Genomic DNA, 23,991 nt, shown 5'->3' with positions numbered 1-23,991 from the left:
CATCGCCAAGCAGCTTGGTGAGAAGGTGACAACAGTTGGTGAGATTATTCGCAAATGGAAGAAACGCAAAAGAACTGTCAATCTCCCTCGGCCTGGGGCTCCATGCAAGATTTCACCTCATGGAGTTGCAATGATCATGAGAACGGTGAGGAATCAGCCCAGAACTACACGGGAGGATCTTGTCAATGATCTCAAGGCAGCTGGGACCATAGTCACCAAGAAAAGAATTGGTAACACGCTACGCCGTGAAGGACTGAAATCCTGCAGCACCCACAAGGTCCCCCTGCTCAAGAAAGCACATATACATGCCCGTCTGAAGTTTGCCAATGAACATCTGAGTGATTCAGAGGACAACTGGGTGAAAGTGTTGTGGTCAGATGAGACCAAAATGGAGGTCTTTGGCATCAACTCAACTCGCCGTGTTTGGATGAGGAGGAATGCTGCCTATGACCCCAAGAACACCATGCCCACCGTCAAACATGGAGGTGGAAACATTATGCTTTGGGGGTGTTTTTCTGCTAAGGGGACAGGACAACTTCACCGCATCAAAGGGACGATCTTGGATGAGAACCTCCTTCCCTCAGCCAGGGCATTGCAAATGGGTCGTGAATGGGTATTCCAGCATGACAATGACCCAAAACACACGGCCAAGGCAACAAAGGAGTGGCTCAAGAAGAAGCACATTAAGGTCCTGGAGTGGCCTAGCCAGTCTCCAGACCTTAATCCCATAGAAAATCTGTGAAGGGAGCTGAAGTTTCGAGTTGCCAAAGGTCAGCCTCGAAACCTTAATGACTTGGAGAAGATCTGCAAAGAGGAGTGGGACAAAATCCCTCCTGAGATGTGTGCAAACCTGGTGGCCAACTACAAGAAACGTCTGACCTCTGTGATTGCCAACAAGGGTTTTGCCACCAAGTACTAAGTCATGTTTTGCAGAGGGGTCAAATACTTATTTCCCTCATTAAAATGCTAATCATTTTATAACATTTCTGACATGCGTTTTTCAGGATTTTTTTTTGTTATTCTGTCTCTCACTGTTCAAATAAACCTACCATTAAAATGATAGACTGATCATTTCTTTGTCAGTGTGCAAACGTACAAAATCAGCAGGGGATCAAATACTTTTTTCCCTCACTGTTCATATACATGGCCACTGACCTAGTTGCAAAGTGCTGCGCTGTGGATTGTAAGTTCCCGCTTAGACAGATTGTTGTGACAGGCCTAACACTTATTACATAACAATAGATTGCCATCTACTGGAGGATTAAAGGAACGATTCAGTGATTTTTTTACATCCTTTAGCACCATACCACTATGTGTGAAAATGTCACCTTTGAATATGAAGTAAAACATCTGTGAAATACTGCTTTAAAGTAATTGGGTAAAGCAGTGGTACCCAAAAACATTTAAGGTGTGTCTCAAACCATTTGTGAAATAAGGTTAGGGTACGACATTGTCCGAGCATGGTGATTAGTAAGTTTTCCTATAATACAAGGGGAGTTTCTCAATTGGTTTAAGTCTGTCCTCTCCTCGACTCCTGCGTCCTCCTCTCTTCCTTGAACTGGAAACCGATGAGTAGTCGAAAAGTGTGTCAACTTGTTAGTAGGTGAACGGAGAAGTATGCTATTCTACTGACCTCCTTCGGCAGAGGTCACACAAGAGTATTCTCCCACCTGCTAGCGCGGAAGTGTTTTGAAATCTTTTGATGTCTCCTTGATTACGTTTTACCATTTTCAAAAGCAGGCGAGGAGAGTACGGAGGAGAGTACGCAAGGAGTCGAGCAAAACCAATTGATTCTCTCATTGCCTACCACAAATCTGAACTGTGAATAGAGCAGACAAATTCTAATCTGGACCATTTTCATTCTTTCAATCTAATTAGGGCTGGCACGATAATTGGATAATCAATTAAGGATGAAGACAGTAATGAAATTAAAATAACCGTCAAAACCGTTGAAATAAAGGTATATATATATATATATATATATATATATATATATATATATATATATATATATATATATATATATATATATATTTAAACGGTTTTGACGGTTATTTGAATATATATATATATATATATATATATATATATATATATATATATAGTACATTTTTTTCAATAAATACAATTTTAAACAAAAAATAATGATATATATATATAATTATTTTTAGTTTAAAATTGTATTTATTAAAAAAAAATGTACTTCATATTTAAGTCAGAAACTTTACCCAAAAGCGTAAAAGTAAGCCTGATTTACCTCTAACAGCCCACAGGAGGGAGGAGAGGGGACAAAAGTATAACCGGTTTTAGAATGTTGTGTCATGGAACGATCAGCTGACTGAAAAAGGGAAAGCCAGGCATTCAAAAAGATGACATGCGAGTGAGTTAGTTTCTGTGGTAACGTGATGAAACTATGTTTCTCCTTCCTGTAGCCAACTCAAACGATTAGAACGGCGACCGCTGTCATTTGGCTGACAAATAACCTTCCTCCAAAATTCCATGACCGTCACAGCCCTACCTCTAATCAGGGACTGCAGTACCAGCAGTAATCCGGACCCTCAGGCTCGGATTTGGAAACCCCTGCAATAGCGCATCTATAAAACAAAATAGAGCACGTAAAGTAAAAGAACAAAGCGGGGTCTCCGCCACTTGTTTTGGTATATAGCTGAGGGCAGGGCCAACCATCAGTGTCTGCATGGCTTAACCTACCAGCACCCAACAGAGCGTTGCTTCCAAAATGTAACAGTAGATGGCAACCAAACTCCAGATAGCATCTGAATGTCCTTTAATGTAGCACAAAAGCTTGATCTGAACTTGAAATGCAGCCATGTATTTGAAATCTTCTTAATGTAGCTAATAATATTGGTTGGGATGTAATTATATCCATGGAAATGGGGATATATACATGTTTTGTGCTTAGACCAGCTTTGAGTATACGCTGAGTGGGAAAAACATTAAGAACTAATATTCAGTTAGATGGACTCTACAAGATGTCGAATGCTTTCCACAGGGATGCTGGCCCATGTTGATTCCAATCTTTCCCACAGTTGTGTCAAGTTGGCTGGATGTCCTTTTTGTGGTGGACCATTCTTCATACACACGGAAAATTGTTGAGCGTGGAAAACCCCGGCAGCATTGCAGTTCTTGACACAAACCGGTGCGCCTGGCATCTACTACCATACCCTGTTCAAAGGCACTTAAATATTTTGTATTTTCCCTTCACTCTCTGAATGGCACACATACACAATCCATGTCTCTTAAATATCCTTCTTTAACCTTAACCTGTCTCCTTCATCTACACTGGCTGAAGTGGATCTAACAAGTGACGTCAATAAGGGATCATAGCTTTCACCTGGATTCACCTGGTCAGTCTTTGTCATGGAAAGACCAGGTGTTCTTAATGATTTGTACACTCAGTGTATATTTGAGAGACAATGAGCATGGTTGACCCCGTTGCTAGGAATGACAAGCTGCTTTCACCACTCTCATTAATAATAATACTACATGTATTACATTTGTAAAGTGATTTTCATTATACAAGAACAATCTCAAAGTGAATAAAATAGACAAATAGTAAAAAAAAAAAAAAAGAAACAAATATATCTGACCATATCATGAAAGCAACAATCAAAGTCTAGGGGGAAGGATAGGCCAATTGATAGAGATGAGTCTTACGGACTGCTTTAAAAGCTCCAACAGCCTGAACAGCTTGGAGACTATCTGGAAGGGAGTTCCATAGGTGTGGTGCACGGGAGGTAAAGGTACGGTAGACGCACCCTTTTTAAAGGCTATTGAGATGCATTAAAATCAGAGATTGTTATTGGACAAGTTCAGGTAGTCCTTCCTGTTTCGGCTGTTTTCTTCCATTTGGTTTATAGTGAATACGACCCTGATTACATTATGCTTCTGTGAGAATACACATGGTATTTAAGCCAGGGTTGTTAATAAATCATTAGAGTGGGCCCTTGCCCTCCCAGTGTCCCCAAAGTCCCCCCTGTGACAGCAACACAGACAGCTGAAACCCATTGATATGGAGAGAGGAACGGTCAGACAGCTGGAGGCCCACTGCAGGACATTCTAGGCTAGGACACAGGGAGGTAGCCTACAGTCAAAATGCTAATGCTAACATGGTTCTGTAATATCTATTCAGCACACCAGCAATAGCTAATTGACGTTTGCGGCACCAAGGCAACCACAGCATCTCACCGTAATCATGTGGGCGAATGAGAAAACAGAACATTCGTTGTGAATTCCACCTCTCTCTGGGTAAGCTCAGACAACCAATTCCGCCTATGCATTAAGCAAGCTCCATGAAATGCCTTTCTCTTCTTGCCTCATTATTTCATGTCACCTTTTGTTAGGCTCTCCCAGAATCTTTGTACTCATGCATCCCTTTGATATTTAAGTGTTCAAATCTGAAAATGTCGTAAGAAGAACGCCATGAACGTGAGAAGCAAACCGACGTTTTGAATAGACTGTTGGGTAGGTTACAGAGCATATCTACTGCATATGTGCTTTGCTTCAACATTTCAAATGTCCAGAAAACGTTTATTTTCAACCTTCCCGCAAAAGTTAACTAATGTTAATCGGTCTGATATTCTGTATAACCTTTGTGAAACAGATGAAATATAAATTCTGACGGATATATATAACTCAACTTACAGCAATCGCATAATGAGTGTGCACAACACAGTTTAGAAATTGAAATATTGCTATTGACTGTGGGTGGGCATCCTCTATCAGCATCCACCCACAGCCACTCAATTTCTGCAGGTGAGAGCGAGCGAGAAATGTAAATACAACCCATGTTTATTTATTTTCCCTTTTGTACTTCTACTATTTGCATATTGTTATAAACACTGTAAACAGCCATAATGTAATGTTTGAAATGTCTCCATTCTTTAGAAGCCTTTATGAGTGTAACGTTTACTGTTCATTTCTGATTGTTAATTTAATCTTTGTTTATTATCTATTTCACTTGCTTTGGCAATACAATACATTTCCCATGCCAATAATGCCCATTGAATTGAGAGAGCGAGAGCCACAGTCAGTGAGCATTAGGTAGTAATCAGTTATATTGTGGAGCAAGCTAGCCCAAGGCATGAGGGGGTCAACTAGAATTTCGTTTTTTATGTGGAGGTCCAAGAATCTGTTCAATGGTCATTTCAATTCTTTATATTTACAAATTGATTCTTGAAGAATATAACGAATTACAACCACGACTGCCTTCCCGCTCTGCATAAGTGTGACTACTTTAATACCGCAAAGCGATGTCAACGCTGGTCAAAATAACAGTGTCTGATTTCCATTCGTGTTTTGATAGCGAAAACAAGACTGTACACAGAGCATGACCATGTTCAGATGCTCTAAGTACTTGTGTTTTCTCACTCAACTTACTCACTTTACAGCAGAATGAGTGATGAAAACAAAATCCTTTGAGAAATGCTTGGAACTGCACACGCCCTTGCATTCTAGGGTAGGTTTTAAAGAGAAAGTCTGATTATTCTCCGCTCCCTCTGAGAAGTCGCCTCACAATACCACAGCTTTCTTAGGTTGTAATTGGATTTCGAGAATGGAAGAGGCAGTGCACTCGGCCCACAACGGAGGGAATGCAAATTAAAACGGAGATGAGGCAATCCAAAACACAGTGTGCGTCCCAAACGCGCACCTTAGGCCCTTGTCAAAAGTAGTGCACTGTATAGGGAATAGGGTGCGGTTTGGGATGTAACCACTGTAAACACACTGCCTTCTAGTTAATTAGGGTCCAGACAAAGAAGTAGTTATGCCTAACAATGAGTAATTAGACAAAACGTTACCCTTTAACAAAAAAAATGATTAAATGCTAATATGTTCTGATATTCTGTGATTGTGAGGCTTTTGCTAAGTCTTTGGAAAAGGAGACGGTAGCTAAGGCTCCTTATTAAAACATAAAAATAGCTCATAAAAACATTATTATTAAGGTCAAATGGACTAATAAACTCTGGGCTCCGGGGTGAAGTTTCCCCTAGTTAGAGATCTAGAATCAGGTTCCCTTCCCCTAACCCAAACTATATCTATTAGTGAGGAAAATGCCAAACTGACCTAAGGTCAGCATCTAAGGGCAGCTTCACCCTACAGTACATCAATACATTATGTCAGCTACACTTGAGCAATCAATCAAGGCTTATTGAATACCACATTTCATGGTTCTCTTATGCATCTCAGTTACCAGTGTTTAACATGTCAGACACATCAAGCATAGGGAAAGTCATCGAAGTGAATTCAATTTCAGTCGGCACATCCAGAGCATATCTATGAAGATCATTCCATCCCTACTTGTCATTTCAGGCCAGATAGGCATTTGTGTGGTATGATACAAATGGCACAGATTGAAACCAAATGAAGCAATATCCTGACAAATAGTTGAAAAAAACAATCATCCGATTTATAAAATCATATTTTTGTTTTATCCACATGACCAGACAGTGATAAAGACCTACGGTAGTGTGCTTCAACTGGAAGACTCTTCAACAGCAAATAAAACAGCAGACTACTCAATTTGAATTTAAACCATGGTCAAATAACTACATTGATTGTCTTCATAATTGTCAGCACAGTTTGAAATATCCCTTGTAAGTTTGATTTTGACCTAATACAAAACAAACCCTCATCTACCGATCCTTTGTGAAACAGCCCAGCATTGCTGCCACATGCACACAACACCATTTCATTAATACTGATCTAACAAGCTCTGCAATGACCTGCATAGTTAACAGCAGGCCAATTCATTCAAATATTAAAGTAGTCAAGGGACTCCACGTAATGATGCTGGAAGGCATGGTTTGCCAAGTGCCCAGCCTCATGGCTGGTGCTGATCCACTCGCCAGAGCAACTTTGGCTGCCTTTCCTCTGATAAGGAGCAACACGGCATCCCAAATGTAGCATCGGACTTAAAATGATCACTTGACTCAAAAACATATTTTTGTATTTTGTTCATTAATCCACTGTTGATATGGTCTCACAAACGTATTCTTGTCAGCAGTTACGTTTTCAAAACTTTCAGTAAAAAGCTACAAATGATGATGATGATGATAAATGCATTATATGATGCAAAACAACATCACACTTTTTTTTACTGAAAGTGCTCTCTCTTAACTTTACTGCTGACATGCACCATTTGTGGAGACCATATCAACAGTGGACTAATGAACAAAATACTAAAGATGTTTTTTTGTTGTTGAGTAAAGTGATCCTTTTAAATGCCTTAGCATTCAATGTATCTTGTTCTCTGTTCGCATTGCATTAGGCTGGTCCAACTTCAACAATATGGATGACGCACAGATTAACTAATCTGGTCCGAATAGCATGCACTTTAACACCTCATGCCTTATTCATGGTTACCATCACACCCCAGCTCTGTTGATTGTACTCCCAGATACGCTGCTCATGCAGAAATGATAAACAAGCAGAAATAATAAATAAGCCCTGCACAAACGAGATAAAGATGGCAAAGTGCTGTTACTAGGAGAAAGAGCAAACAATCAATAAAAGACTAACAACTGTATGCTTACCACTGACGGAATCTTGATCATTATCATATAAAATGGCACCTCAATACTTATTTTTCAATTGATGCAAAAAGAGTCTACTGCTGTTCTTGTTGATGTAATATCTATATTATTTTTTGTATTATTATTTGTATTATTATTATTATTATATTAACTACCCACGGAGGCCAAAAAGGAACTACTTTAGTTTTCATAACGTAATGCAGATCATTGAAATTCTAAACAAACAAGCAAAACTTAACGAATGTGGAGGCCATCCTGATCCAGAAGGGAAATAGTGCTTGAGGGTTCAACTACAACGTGTTCAGGGAGAGCTAAGAAAGAGATATATTGTCAAGCAAGCTGAGATTTTGTTTTTGACAAGTATATCTAATATAGATGAGTAGTGAAATCACAACTTGCCCCTTAACATTGCGATCACACCAACCACCGGCTTCACAAAAAGTGTAATAACATCTGGTAAGTTAAGTGCGTTTGATTGTGTTTGAGTGTGTCTGAGTAGGTGCTATATATAGGCTTCAACATACCACTTTTAAAACCACATTTACCGAATACCCTGACGCTTTCAGAGAAAACACATTCACTTATAACAACATTGCCCGACTTCGGGTTGGGGGGTGTCCAAATGTGTTTGCGAAAGATAAGGCCTGCAGGTTTGGACTAGATCAGATCCCCTGGAGTGAGAGGGAGCCGAAGGGAGGAGAGGCATGCAGGCTTGGAAGAGCGAGACCCTCTGGGAACGAGTGAGAAAGTGAGGATAGGAAGAGAGTAGGGGGCATGGATAGAGAGGTAGGAGAGGCATGCAGGCTGAGAAGAGCGAGATCCTTTGGGAACGAGTGAGTGTGTGTGAGGATAGGAAGAGAGTAGGGGGCATGCCATGCCATGCAATACAATGCAAAGTTATGCCATGCAGCGGGTAGAATACCTGGTGATCTCGGAGTCAGGGAGCAGGCCTAAGTGATAGTGAGGGAAGGGTATGGAGTGGAGGAGGCTTTTGTCGCACTCCATGGGGGAATAGCGGCGGGGAGAAGGTGTTTTGTCACACAGTTTGTTCACAGTGCTGTAAACTGGCTCAGGAGGCCTGGGGGTAGGAGAATAAAGCAGAGAGAGTGGTTAGTACAGAGAGGAGACAGAGACAGAACAGAACAGAACAGAACAGATAAATAACACCTATGTTATGGGAGTGGAAAAGGAAGAATTCAACCTTGGTTTATAAAGCAATTTACATGTGCACTCAGGCTTTTGTTGTTTTACATGCAAAACACCTACTGTTACGTGTCTTTTTTTTCTCTTCATTTAGAATTTGGATTTACTCAAAAATATCAGAACTCTTCCACCCCCCCATGCTGTCGGCACAGAGAGCCCTCCTGCAGACTTCCACTTCACTAGTTTCAAGTTCACTACACGCCAAGCTAACATTACCGCTCCAGTGAGTTTTCCATCTGCTTTATCTTTGAAATGAAGCAAAAAAGGTCAAACTTGTTTTTAGCATGAAACAAAGTGATTTGCACCATGATAGTACCAGTAAAGGAAAGCCTACTACCATCAGTATGGGGTGGTAACCGGTGACAACTTATGCGGGAACTAAATTCTATATTCATTACTGAACAATCTGAAAATCTTTAAGCTTAATTTATTTATTTATTTTTATCATCAATTTTGTCCATGAGCATTCCGAGTATGCACATCACTAAAGTGGCCTTGTGGTTAGTGTCCGCCCTGAGATTGGAAGGTTGGGAGTTCAATCCCCGGCCGAGTCATACCAAAGACAAAAAATGGGACCCAGTGCATCTCTGCTTGGCACTCAGCATTAAGGATATAGTTTGAGGGTAAGGCCCTGCAATAGACTAGCGTCCTGTTCAGGGGGTGTACCTGTACATAAAGCTGCTACTGGAACAGGAGATGGGTGCAGGAGCCTATGCGCCATTCCGGCTCGCACAAGGCTACTTACTTACATCACTAAAGCCCGCTTAGGGCAAAAAGAGGCCGCTTTGAAAGGAAACTGATATGAGAACTAACATGGATCCATATTCAGACAGCACATATAAATTACTTTTTTTTTTATATATATACTTGAGCTTAGGAAACTGAGAAAAACATAAATAACTGCCTCTTTATAACTCAAATTAAATCACACTGACAAGATTACATTGTAGTTTATTGGTAATTTTTGAACAATTATTTTGCACACGTAAATGTATGTTACCCACTGTATATGCTGTCTTGCATTAGAGGATAAAATGAGGACAAAGATGTATCACAGATGGAATGGGAGGACAAACATGAGGGCCAAACATGAGGGTCAGCAGTCATTTTGAAATGTCTCACCTCAACTGGAAGTGCTGCGAATCAAACCTGTGACCCTCCCCGTCATCTATTGAGGCATTTCTGATTGGGGAAGAGATGAGACCAACAAAGGAAGTGCAATAACAGAGTCAGAATCAGAGTGGCAATACGAAGGAAAACTGCAAAAAGGATCAGATTTGACATGGTTCTATTAATTAGAATTACTAATACTAATAGCTATATATTTATAATATACTTTGTATGCATTTAGCATAAAAGCCAAACGAAGAAAGAGCATGCATATGTGTTCTTTGTCTTTGACACAACAAACAGTTGGACGCATGCTACAGAGGATGACACAAAGTGTTTGATCAGGGAGAAATGTTTGATAAACAAATAAATTCCTTACAATAGAGACTACAAACGGGACCACCATAATGTATTTATAAAATTACAAAATCCTCATTGCCAAAGGTTCATTATTGATATGGCTCAATTACCCAACCTTGGACAGACTGTTTGTTCCCACACTCGGGACTCTGACTCTCTATTGGTTACACAGACTTTTAGCCTCCCATTCTATTCTAACCACCTCTCACCGGCTTTGTATTCATGTTACCTGATGAAATTTCTGTACAATATGATCTTGTTGCCATCTAATGCACATTCAGATGTCATAAATCAGCACTGCAGAGCTCTCCCTGTCATATGCCGTGCCTTGATTATATTACTGTTGATGATATCTGGAAATGTGCATGTACACCCTGGTCCATCTACTGTTGCTAGCCCCAATTCTGACTTGTGCTCTGACATCTGCTTCACTGATTTCTGCTCTCGTATAAAATTATTACCTAAAATGGATAAATTGAAAATATGGGTTCACAGCTCCAATCCAGATGTGTTGGTCATTACTGAGACGTGGTTAAGGAAGAATGTTTTGAATACTGACGTTAACCTTTCTGGTTATAATCTTTTTCGGCAAGACTGAGTCTGAATTTGTCCTGTTTGGTGACTTAAACTGGGACATGCTTAAACCACTTGACCAAGTCCTAAAGCAATGGGACTCCCTAAATCTTTCTCAGACTATTACCAATCCCACAAGGTATGACTCCAAACACCCAGAAAAGGCTACTCTCCTTAATTCTATCCTCACAAATAATCCTGATAGGAATCAGTCTGGTGTTTTCTGTAATGACCTTAGTTGCGCAGCAACTCACTGCCTTCCTGAAGACAAACAATGTACACGAAACACTTCAGTCTGGTTTTAGACCCCATCATAGCACTGAGACTGCACTTGTGAAGGTGGTAAATTACCTTTTAATGATGTCAGACCGAGGTTCTGCGTCTGTCCTCGTGCTCCTAGATCTTAGTGCTGCTTTTGATACCATCGATCACCACATTCTTTTGGAGAGATTGGAAACCCAAATTGGTCTACATGGACAAGTTCTGGCCTGGTTTAGGTCTTATCTGTCGGAAAGATATCAGTTTGTCTCTGTGAATGGTTTGTCCTCTGACAAATCAACTGTAAATTTCGGTGTTCCTCAAGGTTCCGTTTTAGGACCACTATTGTTTTCACTATATATTTTACCTCTTGGGGATGTCATTCGAAAACATAATGTTAGATTTCACTGCTATGCGGATGACACACAGCTGTACATTTCAATGAAACATGGTGAAGCCCCAAAATTGCCCTCGCTAGAAGCCTGTGTCTCAGACATAAGGAAGTGGATGGCTGCAAACTTTCTACTCTTAAACTCGGACAAAACAGAGATGCTTGTTCTAGGTCCCAAGAAACAAAGAAATCTTCCGTTGAATCTGACAATTAATCTGGATGGTTGTACAGTCGTCTCAAATAAAACTGTGAAGGACCTCGGCGTTACTCTGGACCCTGATCTCTCTTTTGAAGAACATATCAAGACTGTTTCAAGGACAGCTTTTTTCCATCTACGTAACATTGCAAAAATCAGAAACTTTCTGTCCAAAAATGACGCAGGACTACTGCAATGCTCTACTTTCCGGCTACCCGGATAAAGCACTAAATAAACTTCAGTTAGTGCTAAATACGGCTGCTAGAATCCTGACTAGAACCAAAAAATGTGATCATATTACTCCAGTGCTAGCCTCCCTACACTGGCTTCCTGTTAAGACAAGGGCTGATTTCAAGGTTTTACTGCTAACCTACAAAGCATTACATGGGCTTGCTCCTACCTATCTTTCCGATTTGGTCCTGCCGTACATACCTACACGTACGCTACGGTCACAAGACGCGGGCCTCCTAATTGTTCCTAGAATTTCTAAGCAAACAGCTGGAGGCAGGGCTTTCTCCTATAGAGCTCCATTTTTATGGAATAGTCTGCCTACCCATGTGAGTGACGCAGACTCAGTCTCAACCTTTATGTCTTTACTGAAGACACATCTCTTCAGTAGGTCCTATGATTAAGTGTAGTCTGGCTCAGGGGTGTGAAGGTGAACGGAAAGGCTGGAGCAACGAACCGCCCTTGCTGTCTCTGCCTGGCCGGTTTCCCCTCTTTCCACTGGGATTCTCTGCCTCTACCCCTATTACGGGGGCTGAGTCACTGGCTTACTGGTGTTCTTCCATGCCGTCCCTGGGAGGGGTGCGTCACTTGAGTGGGTTGAGTCACTGACGTGGTCTTCCTGTCTGGGTTGGTGCCCCCCCTTGGGCTGTGCCGTGGCGGAGATCTTTGTGGGCTATACTCGGCCTTGTCCCGGGATGGTATGTTGGTGGTTGGAGATATCCCTCCAGTGGTGTGGAGGCTGTGCTTTGGCAAAGTGGGTGGGGTTATATCCTACCTGTTTGGCCCTGTCCGGGGGTTTCATCGGATGGGGCCACAGTGTCTCCCTGACCCCTCCTGTCTCAGCCTCCAGTATTTATGCTGCAGTAGTTTATGTGTCGGGGGGCTAGGGTCAGTCTGTCACATCTGGAGTATTTCTCTTGTCTTTTCCGGTGTCCTGTGTGAATTGAAATATGCTCTCTCTAATTCTCTCTTTCTCTTTCTTTCTTTCTTTCTCTCTCTCGGAGGACCTGAGCCCTAGGACCATGCTTCAGGACTACCTGGCTTGATGACTCCTTGCTGTCCCCAGTTCACCTGGCCGTGCTGCTGCTCCAGTTCCAACTGTTCTGCCTGCAGCTATGGAACCCTGACCTGTTCACCGGACGTGCTACCTGTCCCAGACCTGTTGTCCCAGACCTGCTGGAACCCTGACCTATTCACCGGACATGCTACCTGTCCCAGGCCTGCTGTTTTCAACTCTCTAGAGACAGCAGGAGTGGTAGAGATACTCTCAAAAATCGGCGATGAAAAAGCCAACTGACACTTACTCTTGTGTTACTGACTTGTTGCACCCTCGACAACTACTATGATTATTATTATTTGACAATGCTGGTCATTTATGAACATTTGAACATCTAGGCCATGTGCTGTTATAATCTCCACCCGGCACAGCCAGAAGAGGACTGGCCACCCCTCATAGCCTGGTTCCTCTCTAGGTTTCTTCCTAGGTTTTGGCCTTTCTAGGGAGGTTTTCCTAGCCACCGTGCTTCTACACCTGCATTGCTTGCTGTTTGGGGTTTTAGGCTGGGTTTCTGTACAGCACTTTGAGATATCAGCTGATGTAAGAAGGGCTATATAAATAAATTTGATTTGATTTGATCACTGTTTTACAGCCTGTGTTAATAATGGCTGCTCAGTGAAACGACCTGTCCTGATTTGTCATAGACGCTTGCTAAAATACTTTAATGAGCAAGAGTTCCTTCATGAACTGGCTTCTGTAAAATGGTATAGAATCAGCTTGATACCCTCTGTCGAAGATGCTTGGGCATTCTTTTTTTTTAATTTCAGTGGTATTAACAAACACACCCCCATTAAAAACAGATTCAGCCCCTGGTTCAACCATGATCTTGCAGAGTTACTCCACCTCAAGAATTGCATTTGGCGAAAGGCTCCGCACACGCATACTCAGGCTGACAGGCTATCGTTCAGGCAAATGAGAAATAAGTGCACTCAGGCTATCCGGAAGGCCAAAGTTAGTTACTTTAAGGAGCAGTTCCCTCTCTGTGGGTCTAATCCCAAGAAAGACCTGGAGAATAAACCCTCCTCCTCACAGCTTCCCATGTCCCTTAATGTTGATGATGTGGTTGTTACTGACAAGAAGCACATGGCTGAGCTCTTTAATCACCACTTCATTAAGTCAGGATTCCTATTTGACTCAACCATGCCTCCTTGCCCATCCAACATTTCCTCATCTCCCACCCCTTCTAATGCGACTACCCCCGATGCTTCTCCCTCTTTTTCCCCTGCCTCGCTACAAAGTTTCTCCCTGCATGTGGTCACTGAATCTGAGGTGCTAAAGGAGCTCCTTAAACCTGACCCCAAAAATCCATCTGGGTCAGATGGTTTAGACCCTTTCTTCTTTAAGGTTGCTGCCCCTATCATCGCCAAGCCTATCTCTGACCTTTTTAACCGGTCTCTCCTTTCTGGGGAGGTTCCCATTGCTTGGAAGGCAGCCACGGTTTGTCCTTTATTTAAAGGGGGAGATCAAGCTGATCATAACTGTTATAGGCCTATTTCTATTTTGCCCTGTTTATCAAAAGTGTTGGACAAACTTGTCAATAATCAACTGACTCTCTTTCTTGATGTCTATAGTATTCTCTCGGGTATGCAATCTGGCTTCCGCTCAGGTTATGGATGTGTCACTGCAACCTTAAACGTCCTAAATGATGTCACCATTGCCCTTGATTCTAAGCAATATTGTGCTGCTATTTTTATTGACTTGGCCAAAGCTTTTGATACTGTAGACCATTCCATTCTTGTGGGAGCTCCTTAAACTTGGAGTATTGGTGTCTCTGAGGGGTCTTTGGCCTGGTTTGCTAACTACCTCTCTCAAAGAGTGCAGTGTATTAAGTCAGAAAATCTGCTGTCTCACCCACTGTCTGTCACCAAGGGACTAACCCAAGGCTCGATCCTAGGCCCCACGCTCTTCTCAATTTACATCAACAACATTGCTCAGGCAGTAGGAAGCTCTCTCATCCATTTATATGCAGATGATACAATCTTATATTCAGCTGGCCACTCCCCGGATTTTGTGTTAAATGCTCTACAACAAAGCTTTCTTAGTGTCCCACAAGCTTTCTCTACCCTTAACCTTGTTCTGAGCACCTCCAAAACAAATGTCATGTGGTTTGGTAAGAAGACTGCCCCTCCTCTCACAGGTGTTATTACTACCTCTGAGGGTTTAGAGCTTGAGGTAGTCACCTCATACAAGTACTTGGGAGTATGGCTAGACGGAGCACTGTCCTTCTTTCAGCAAATATCAAAGCTGCAGGCTAAAGTTAAATCTAGACTTGGTTTCCTCTATCGTAATCGCTCCTCTTTCACCCCAGCTGCCAAACTAACCCTGATTCAGATGATCATCCTACCCATGCTAGATTACAGAGACATCATTTATAGATCGGCAGGTAAGGATGCTCTCGAGCGGCTAGATGTTCTTTAACATTCGGCCATCAGATTTGCCACCAATGCTCCTTATAGGACACATCACTGCACTCTATACTCCTCTGTAAACTGGTCATCTCTGTATACCCGTCGCAAGACCCACTGGTTGATGCTTATTTATAAAACCCTCTTAGGCCTCACTCCCCCTTATCTGAGATATCTACTGCAGCCCTCATCCTCCACATACAACACCCGTTCTGCCAGTCACATTCTGTTAAAGGTCCCCAAAGCACACACATCCCTGGGTCGCTCCTCTTTTCAGTTCGCTGCAGCTAGCGACTGGAACGAGCTGCAACACTCAAATTGGACAGTTTTATCTCAATCTCTTCATTCAAAGACTCAATCATGGACACTTACTGACAGTTGTTGTGGCTGCTTTGTGTGATGAATTGTTGTCTCTACCTTCTTGCCCTTTGTGCTGTTGTCTGTGCCCAATAATGTTTGTACCATGTTGTGTTGCTACCATGCTTTGTTGTCATGTGTTGCTGCCTTGCTATGTTGTTGTCTTAGGTCTCTCTTTATGTAGTGTTGTGTTGTCTCTCTTGTTGTGATGTGTGTTTTGTCCTATATTTATATTGTATTATTTTTTTTAAATACCAGGCCCCTGTCCCCGCAGGAGGCCTTTTACTTTTTGGTAGGCCGTCATTGTAAATAAGAATTTGTTCTTAACCGATTTGTCTAGTTAAATAAAGGTTAAATAAAAAGAAATATTTAAAAAAATGATATAGCACCTTACGTTGAACTAATGTAATGAGTGAGTGATCAAATAAGTAACGATTTGTGTGCAGTATTTGTCCATTATGTGAGCATTTATACGCATTTTTGTGTGCCGTTTATATTTTCTAATACACTTTGTATGTGCAGTACTTTTAAGAAAGTTGTTGTGGAGTGTACAGACGTGCACGTATCATTGACAGTGTATAAGTGTGAACGTGTGTGATGCTCCATTGGTTGCAGGGCTGCATTAGCCATTCTTTTTGCTCCTGCAGATTAAACCAGTGTGGTTGGATATAGCCCTGCCCTGCTCAGTGGCCCACTTTCTATCTCTCCCCGTACTACGCCCCCCCCCACTACCCCCACGTCGTGTCGCATGGTTCAGGCGCGTGATGCCTCTACTTGGCCACAGCTCTGAGCATGCCGCAGTACAGCACAGACCCAGATCTCGCTCTCCTCCTGCTGCTACGCTCCTGCGCTCTCTAGCTCACTTCTCTGAGTTTTTTTGATGAAATACGATCCGATCACAGCTCCCAGCTAGCTTCCTCTTGTATACTTCCTATCAAGACACTCAAGACACAATGAAGGGTGCCTTGATGGGAAAAGTAAGCCCCACTATAAATTAACTATTTTTCTACATTTTCCATTTCCCGAATGGTGGCCATAATCCCCATTTTTCCCAGTCCATAGACTACCCCTTTTATTAAAGAGCACCTTTATACCAAGTCTCCACAGCCTTATGGTTTTCACCCATTCAAGTGCAGCAGCTCATTGTTTTTAACTGCCTCTTGTGTCATGAGAGTAAGGTGCCTTAAAGCCGCAGTTAAACTGACTACAACCACTCTTCAGCTGCTTCTGTAGCCAGCTTTAGTGGAATATTGAAATCAAACATCAACTTAAATGTATAACAGGCCCATTCACCGTCTTTGTAGGCCACAAGTAGATTGCATGTTGTGCTTTACAGTAACAAACTGTTATTTCAAGGATTGTTTGTCTAATCTAATTTAAACAGAGCAGAGATAGTGACTGTAGATGCAGCTGAGATACGCTATCCCGTGGCTGAGGCTGGTCTAGCGGGTATCTCCGCCTGCAGCACATACAGTGAGCTCCAAAAGTATTGGGAGAGTGACAAATGTTCTTGTTGTTTTGGCTCTGTATTCCACCGCTTTAGATTTCGAAATTATACAATGACTATGAGGTTAAACCCAGAGACCACCAAAGAAAACCCTTATTTCCAATACAAACTGAAGAGATTAAATCAGAAGATCATACAAATTATTGTAAGATGAAATAGAAGAAAAAAAATATATATATTTTAAAATATCCCTATGTTTTCTCTGAAGGCCCAGAAGGCCCTCACACTTCCCCATAGCATATACAGTAAGTGAATTTGTTCCAATACTTTTAGTCCCCTAAAATGGGGGGGGGGGGGGGAGACTATGAAAAAAAGTGGTGTAATTTCTAAATGGTTCACCTGATACGGATGAAAATACCCTCAATTTAAAGTTGACAGTCTGCACTTTAACGTCATAGCAATTGTACTATTTCAAATGCAAAGTGCTGTAGTACAGAGCCAAAACATTTGTTACTGTCCTAATACTTTTGGAGCTCACTGTATACACCACCCCAGCAAGGCTATGAATCACAGCCCCAATGCTATTCTACATCTCCCTCTCTGTCTCCATCCTCATTTCAAGCTATTCCTGTCTGAATAGATAGACTGTCCTGAGGGGTGCTTTCTCCTGCTGGGGGCTCATTTAATTACGGCTGCATCCCGCATCCCAAATGGCACCCCATTCCCGGGCTCTGGTCAAAAGTAGTGCACTATGTAAGGAATAAGGTGCCATTTGGGACGCATCCTACATTTGTTGAGCCGTGTCACAGTATCGAAGCCAGCCAAGCATGCTGTCAGCTGCAGAGGCACACACAGATTGGCAGACATTCAGGGCCAAACGCGTGCTCAGTTTCTGTCAGCTACACATCTCCCCAATTGGTCTGACAGAAACACAGGAGTTGGCAGACAGCAGGCGTGACCTGTCGTTACTATTTGCAGCGACTGAATCAGCAAATCCTTGTGCGTCTACCTTACAGAGCGCCTACCTGGGCATTGAGGACAAACTTATAAAAATAATAATAATAATAATATTATTATTTAGCCAACGAGGCAATTTATAGATTTATACTACGATAACTTTGTCTGTGAGGTGTAAATGGACTTATTTGGTTATTTTATAACACCTCAGTACAGTATGTGATGGTTAGTGCTGAGCTATTTTACCGAATTGTAGGCAGTGGTGGAAAAAGTACTCAATAAAAGATACCTTCATAGAAAATTACTCAAGTAAAAGTGCGCGTCACCCAGTAAAATACTACTCGAGTAAAAGTAAAAAAATATTAGGTTTTAAATATACTTAAGTATCAAAAGTAAATGTAATTGCTAAAATATACTTAAGTATCAAAAGTAAAAGTACGAATAATAAAACATTCCTTATATTAAGCAAACCAGACAGCACAATTTTCTTGTTTTTGTTTTATTTACGGATAGCCAGGGTCACACTCCAACACTCAGAAATCATTTAAAAACAAAGCATTTGTGGTTAGTGAGTCCGCCAGATCAGAGGCAGTAGGGATGACCAGGGATATTCTCTTGATAAGTGTGCGAATTGGACCGTTTTCTGTCCTGCTAAGCATTCAAAATGTAACGAGTACTTTTGGGTCTCAGGGAAAATGTATGGAGTAAAAAGTACATAATTTTCTTTAGGAATGTAGTGAAGTAAAAGTTGTTAAAAATATAAATAGTCAAGTACAGATACCCCCCAAAAATACTTAAGTTGTACTTTAATGTATTTTATTTTTCATTTTTTTAAACAACTAATTGACAACTATTTCAATGCGCACATTACACGGTTTCTCTAGAGATAAATTAGATCAAGCCCGAACTGTGCAATGTAGTAAGGAGTTGTAGTTTCCAACAGGCCAATATTCTACATAGTTTAGCACAGAAAGTGGTAATTGACTACAAAGACCACAATCTATTGTGCATCTACTTGTCCAGTCTGTGTGTTTCTTTTACACCTGCTACATTAGGCTGACACAGCGAAGGAGACAGAAGAATGTGTGATTGAGTGGGAGAGAGCAGTTGCTTTGCGAGGTATCTCTACCTGAAAATACATGATCTAAGTGATTGATAGCTGGTATTCAGCAGTCATAAAAGTATGCCTTATTTACTCCAAAGAACTACTAAAATAGAGATTTTGTCAGATGACTGAATGGAATAATAAAATAAAACAAATACAATATACACAACTGAAATATTTTATTAAAGTAAAGTAATGTGAATAAATGATGCCTGCCATTATTGAAAGAGATTGTGATACCTCACATCTCAAAATTGGGTTACTTAATGTTAGATCCCTCACTTCCAAGGCAGTTATAGTCAATGAACTAATCACTGATAATAATCTTGATGTGATTGGCCTGACTGAAACATGGCTTAAGCCTGATGAATTTACTGTGTTAAATGAGGCCTCACCCCCAGGTTACATTAGTGACCATACCCCCCGTGCATCCGGCAAAGGCGGAGGTGTTGCTAACATTTACGATAGCAAATTTCAATTTACAAAAAAAAAAACAACAATGACGTTTTCGTCTTTTGAGCTTCTAGTCATGAAATCTATGCAGCCTACTCACTCACTTTTTATAGCTACTGTTTATAGGCCTCCTGGGCCATATGCAGTGTTCCTCACTGAGTTCCCTGAATTCCTATCGGATCTTGTAGTCATAGCAGATAATATTCTAATTTTTGGTGACTTTAACATTCACATGGAAAAGTCCACAGACCCACTCCAAAAGGCTTTCGGAGCCATCATCGACTCAGTGGGTTTTGTCCAACATGTCTCTGGACCTACTCACTGCCACAGTCATACTCTGGACCTAGTTTTGTCCCATGGAATAAATGTTGTGGATCTAAATGTTTTTCCTCATAATCCTGGACTATCGGACCACCATTTTATTACGTTTGCAATTGCAACAAATAATCTGCTCAGACCCCAACCAAGGAGCATTAAAAGTCGTGCTATAAATTCTCAGACAACCCAAAGATTCCTTGATGCCCTTCCAGACTGCCTCCGCCTACCCAAGGACGTCAGAGGACAAAAATCAGTTAACCACCTAACCGAGGAACTCAATTTAACCTTGCGCAATACCCTAGATGCAGTTGCACCCCTAAAAACTAAAAACATCTGTCATAAGAAACTAGCTCCCTGGTATACAGAAAATACACGAGCTCTGAAGCAAGCTTCCAGAAAATTGGAACGGAAATGGCGCCACACCAAACTGGAAGTCTTCCGACTAGCTTGGAAAGACAGTACCGTGCAGTATCGAAGAGCCCTTACTGCTGCTCGATCATCCTATTTTTCCAACTTAATTGAGGAAAATAAGAACAATCCGAAATTTCTTTTTGATACTGTCGCAAAGCTAACTAAAAAGCAGCCTTCGCAAATGGAGGATGGCTTTCACTTCAGCAGTAATAAATTTATGAACTTCTTTGAGGAAAAGATCATGATCATTAGAAAGCAAATTACAGACTCCTCTTTAAATCTGGGTATTCCTCCAAAGCTCCATTGTCCTGAGTCTGCACAACTCTGCCAGGACCTAGGATCAAGGGAGATACTAAAGTGTTTTAGTACTATATCTCTTGACGCAATGATGAAAATAATCATGGCCTCCAAACCCTCAAGCTGCATACTGGACCCTATTCCAACTAAACTACTGAAAGAGCTGCTTCCTGTGCTTGGCCCTCCTATGTTGAACATAATAAACGGCTCTCTATCCACCGGATGTGTACCAAGCTCACTAAAAGTGGCAGTAATAAAGCCTCTCTTGAAAAAGCCGAATCTTGATCCAGAAATTATAAAAAACTATCGGCCTATATCGAATCTTCCATTCCTCTCCAAAATTTTAGAAAAAGCTGTTGCACAGCAACTGACTGCCTTCCTGAAGACAAACAATGTATACGAAACGCTTCAGTCTGGTTTTAGACCCCATCATAGCACTGAGACTGCACTTGTGAAGGTGGTAAATGACCTTTTAATGACGTCAGACCGAGGCTCTGCATCTGTCCTCGTGCTCCTAGATCTTAGTGCCGCTTTTGATACCATCGATCACCACATTCTTTTGGAGAGATTGGAAACCCAAATTGGTCTACATGGACAAGTTCTGGCCTGGTTTAGATCTTATCTGTCGGAAAGATATCAGTTTGTCTCTGTGAATGGTTTGTCCTCTGACAAATCAATTGTAAATTTCGGTGTTCCTCAAGGTTCCGTTTTAGGACCACTATTGTTTTCACTATATATTTTACCTCTTGGGGATGTCATTCGAAAACATAATGTTAAATTTCACTGCTATGCAGACGACACACAGCTGTACATTTCAATGAAACATGGTGAAGCCCCAAAATTGCCCTCGCTAGAAGCCTGTGTTTCAGACATAAAGAAGTGGATGGCTGCAAACTTTCTACTTTTAAACTCGGACAAAACAGAGATGCTTGTTCTAGGTCCCAAGAAACAAAGAGATCTTCTGTTGAATCTGACAATTAATCTGGATGGTTGTACAGTCGTCTCAAATAAAACTGTGAAGGACCTCGGCGTTACTCTGGACCCTGATCTCTCTTTTGAAGAACATATCAAGACTGTTTCAAGGACAGCTTTTTTCCATCTACGTAACATTGCAAAAATCAGAAATTTTCTGTCCAAAAATGACGCAGAAAAATTAATCCATGCTTTTGTTACTTCTAGGCTGGACTACTGCAATGCTCTACTTTCCGGCTACCCGGATAAAGCACTAAATAAACTTCAGTTAGTGCTAAATACGGCTGCTAGAATCCTGACTAGAACCAAAAAATTTGATCATATTACTCCAGTGTTAGCCTCCCTACACTGGCTTCCTGTTAAGGCAAGGGCTGATTTCAAGGTTTTACTGCTAACCTACAAAGCATTACATGGGCTTGCTCCTACCTATCTTTCCGATTTGGTCCTGCCGTACATACCTACACGTACGCTACGGTCACAAGACGCAGGCCTCCTAATTGTCCCTAGAATTTCTAAGCAAACGGCTGGAGGTAGGGCTTTCTCCTATAGAGCTCCATTTTTATGGAATGGTCTGCCTACCAATGTGAGAGACGCAGACTCAGTCTCAACCTTTAAGTCTTTACTGAAGACTTATCTCTTCAGTAGGTCCTATGATTAAGTATAGTCTGGCCCAGGAGTGTGAAGGTGAACGGAAAGGCTGGAGCAACGAACCGCCCTTGCTGTCTCTGCCTTGCCGGTTCCCCTCTTTCCACTGGGATTCTCTGCCTCTAACCCTTTTACAGAGGCTGAGTCACTGGCCTACTGGTGTTCTTCCATGCCGTCCATGGGAGGGGTGCGTCACTTGAGTGGGTTGAGTCACTGACGTGGTCTTCCTGTCTGGGTTGGCGCCCCCCCCCCCCCCCCCCCTTGGGTTGTGCCATGGCGGAGATCGTTGTGGGCTATACTCGGCCTTGTCTTAGGACGGTAAGTTGGTGGTTGGAGACATCCCTCTAGTGGTGTGGGGGCTGTGCTTTGGCAAAGTGGGTGGGGTTATATCCTGCCTGTTTGGCCCTGTCCGGGGGTATCATCGGATGGGGCCACAGTGTCTTCTGATCCCTCCTGTCTCAGCCTCCAGTATTTATGCTGCAGTAGTTTATGTGTCGGGGGGCTAGGGTCAGTCTGTTACATCTGGAGTATTTCTCTTGTCTTATCCGGTGTCCTGTGTGTATTTAAATATGCTCTCTCTAATTCTCTTTCTCTCTTTCTGTCTTTCTCTCGGAGGACCTGAGCCCTAGGACCATGCCTCAGGACTACCTGGTATGATGACTCCTTGCTGTCCCCAGTCCACCTGGCCGTGCTGCTGCTCCAGTTTCAACTGTTCTGCCTGCGGCTATGGAACCCTGACCTGTTCACCGGACGTGCTTGTTGCACCCTCGACAACTACTATGATTATTATTATTTGACCATGCTGGTCATTTATGAACATTTTAACATTTTAACATTTTGACCATGTTCTGTTTTAATATCCACCCTGCACAGCCAGAAGAGGACTGGCCACCCCTCATAGCCTGGTTCCTCTCTAGGTTTCTTCCTAGGTTTTTGGCCTTTCTAGGGAGTTTTTCCTAGGGAGTTTTTCCTAGCCACCGTGCTTCTTTCACATGCTTTGCTTGCTGTTTGGGGTTTTAGGCTGGGTTTCTGTACAGCACTTTGAGAATATCAGCTGATGTACGAAGGGCTATATAAAAATAAATTTGATTTGATTTGATTTGATTTGATTTGATGATGGTTAATAAGTGATAAGCACTACCATTCACTACCATCATTGGACTTTCATTGTTTTATTCTGTGTTACAGCATTCAAACCACATAATGCATAGTGCTTTTAACGTAAAATAAATAAACCAAAATTGAAAACCGTGATTATTTTTTTAATGATCGAACCAAAACAAAACCAATTTCAAAAAGCACTAATCACTCACAACTAGTGACGGCACTACACGTGTCAACAACGGAGGTTATCAAAATTGTTGTTGAATTAATTTCCCATTAACTTACAGATTCTGGTAAGGGGATATTTCCCATGAACCTGTCAACAATTCTGGGTTAAAAAAAAGTGTTCAAAACTCTGTTTGTGAGCAAAAGATGACTTTATACACATACAAAAAAAGGGGGTAAAAGCACTGGAGTTAGGCCCTTTATAGTACCAAGATCAATGAATCTGAAAGGGATAGATCTCAAACATGAACCAAAACTGAATATTGTGATTTATGGTTTTTACATTTTTTATCTTAATTTAATCTAAGGCAAAAAACTATTTGGATGGTCCATATAGCTATGTTGGCACTGCTGGATTCTAGCTTGAAA

General features: G+C 41.7%; 1 protein-coding gene across 27 annotated transcripts in view; it reads right to left on the bottom strand.

Moving 5' to 3' along the window:
• Positions 1-23,991, bottom strand: part of dlg2 (discs, large homolog 2 (Drosophila)) — a 405,714-nt gene that overhangs the window by 35,964 nt on the left and 345,759 nt on the right. For 21 of the 27 annotated variants that reach the window (XM_082960249.1, XM_082960254.1, XM_082960252.1 and 18 more), the window contains 2 exons: positions 9,876-9,935; positions 8,473-8,628 (listed from right to left, as the gene is read on the bottom strand). The exons of the other annotated variants lie outside the window; for them this stretch is intronic. In XM_082960249.1, the coding sequence (XP_082816375.1) occupies positions 8,473-8,628; positions 9,876-9,935 (216 nt within the window). The remainder of the gene's footprint in view (positions 1-8,472; positions 8,629-9,875; positions 9,936-23,991) is intronic. 27 annotated transcript variants of the gene reach the window in all.

Source organism: Salmo salar, chromosome 13 (genome assembly GCF_965601325.2).
Source record: "Salmo salar chromosome 13, fSalSal1, whole genome shotgun sequence".
NCBI lineage: Eukaryota > Metazoa > Chordata > Actinopteri > Salmoniformes > Salmonidae > Salmo > Salmo salar.
This window is presented reverse-complemented; position numbering and strand designations above follow the sequence as displayed.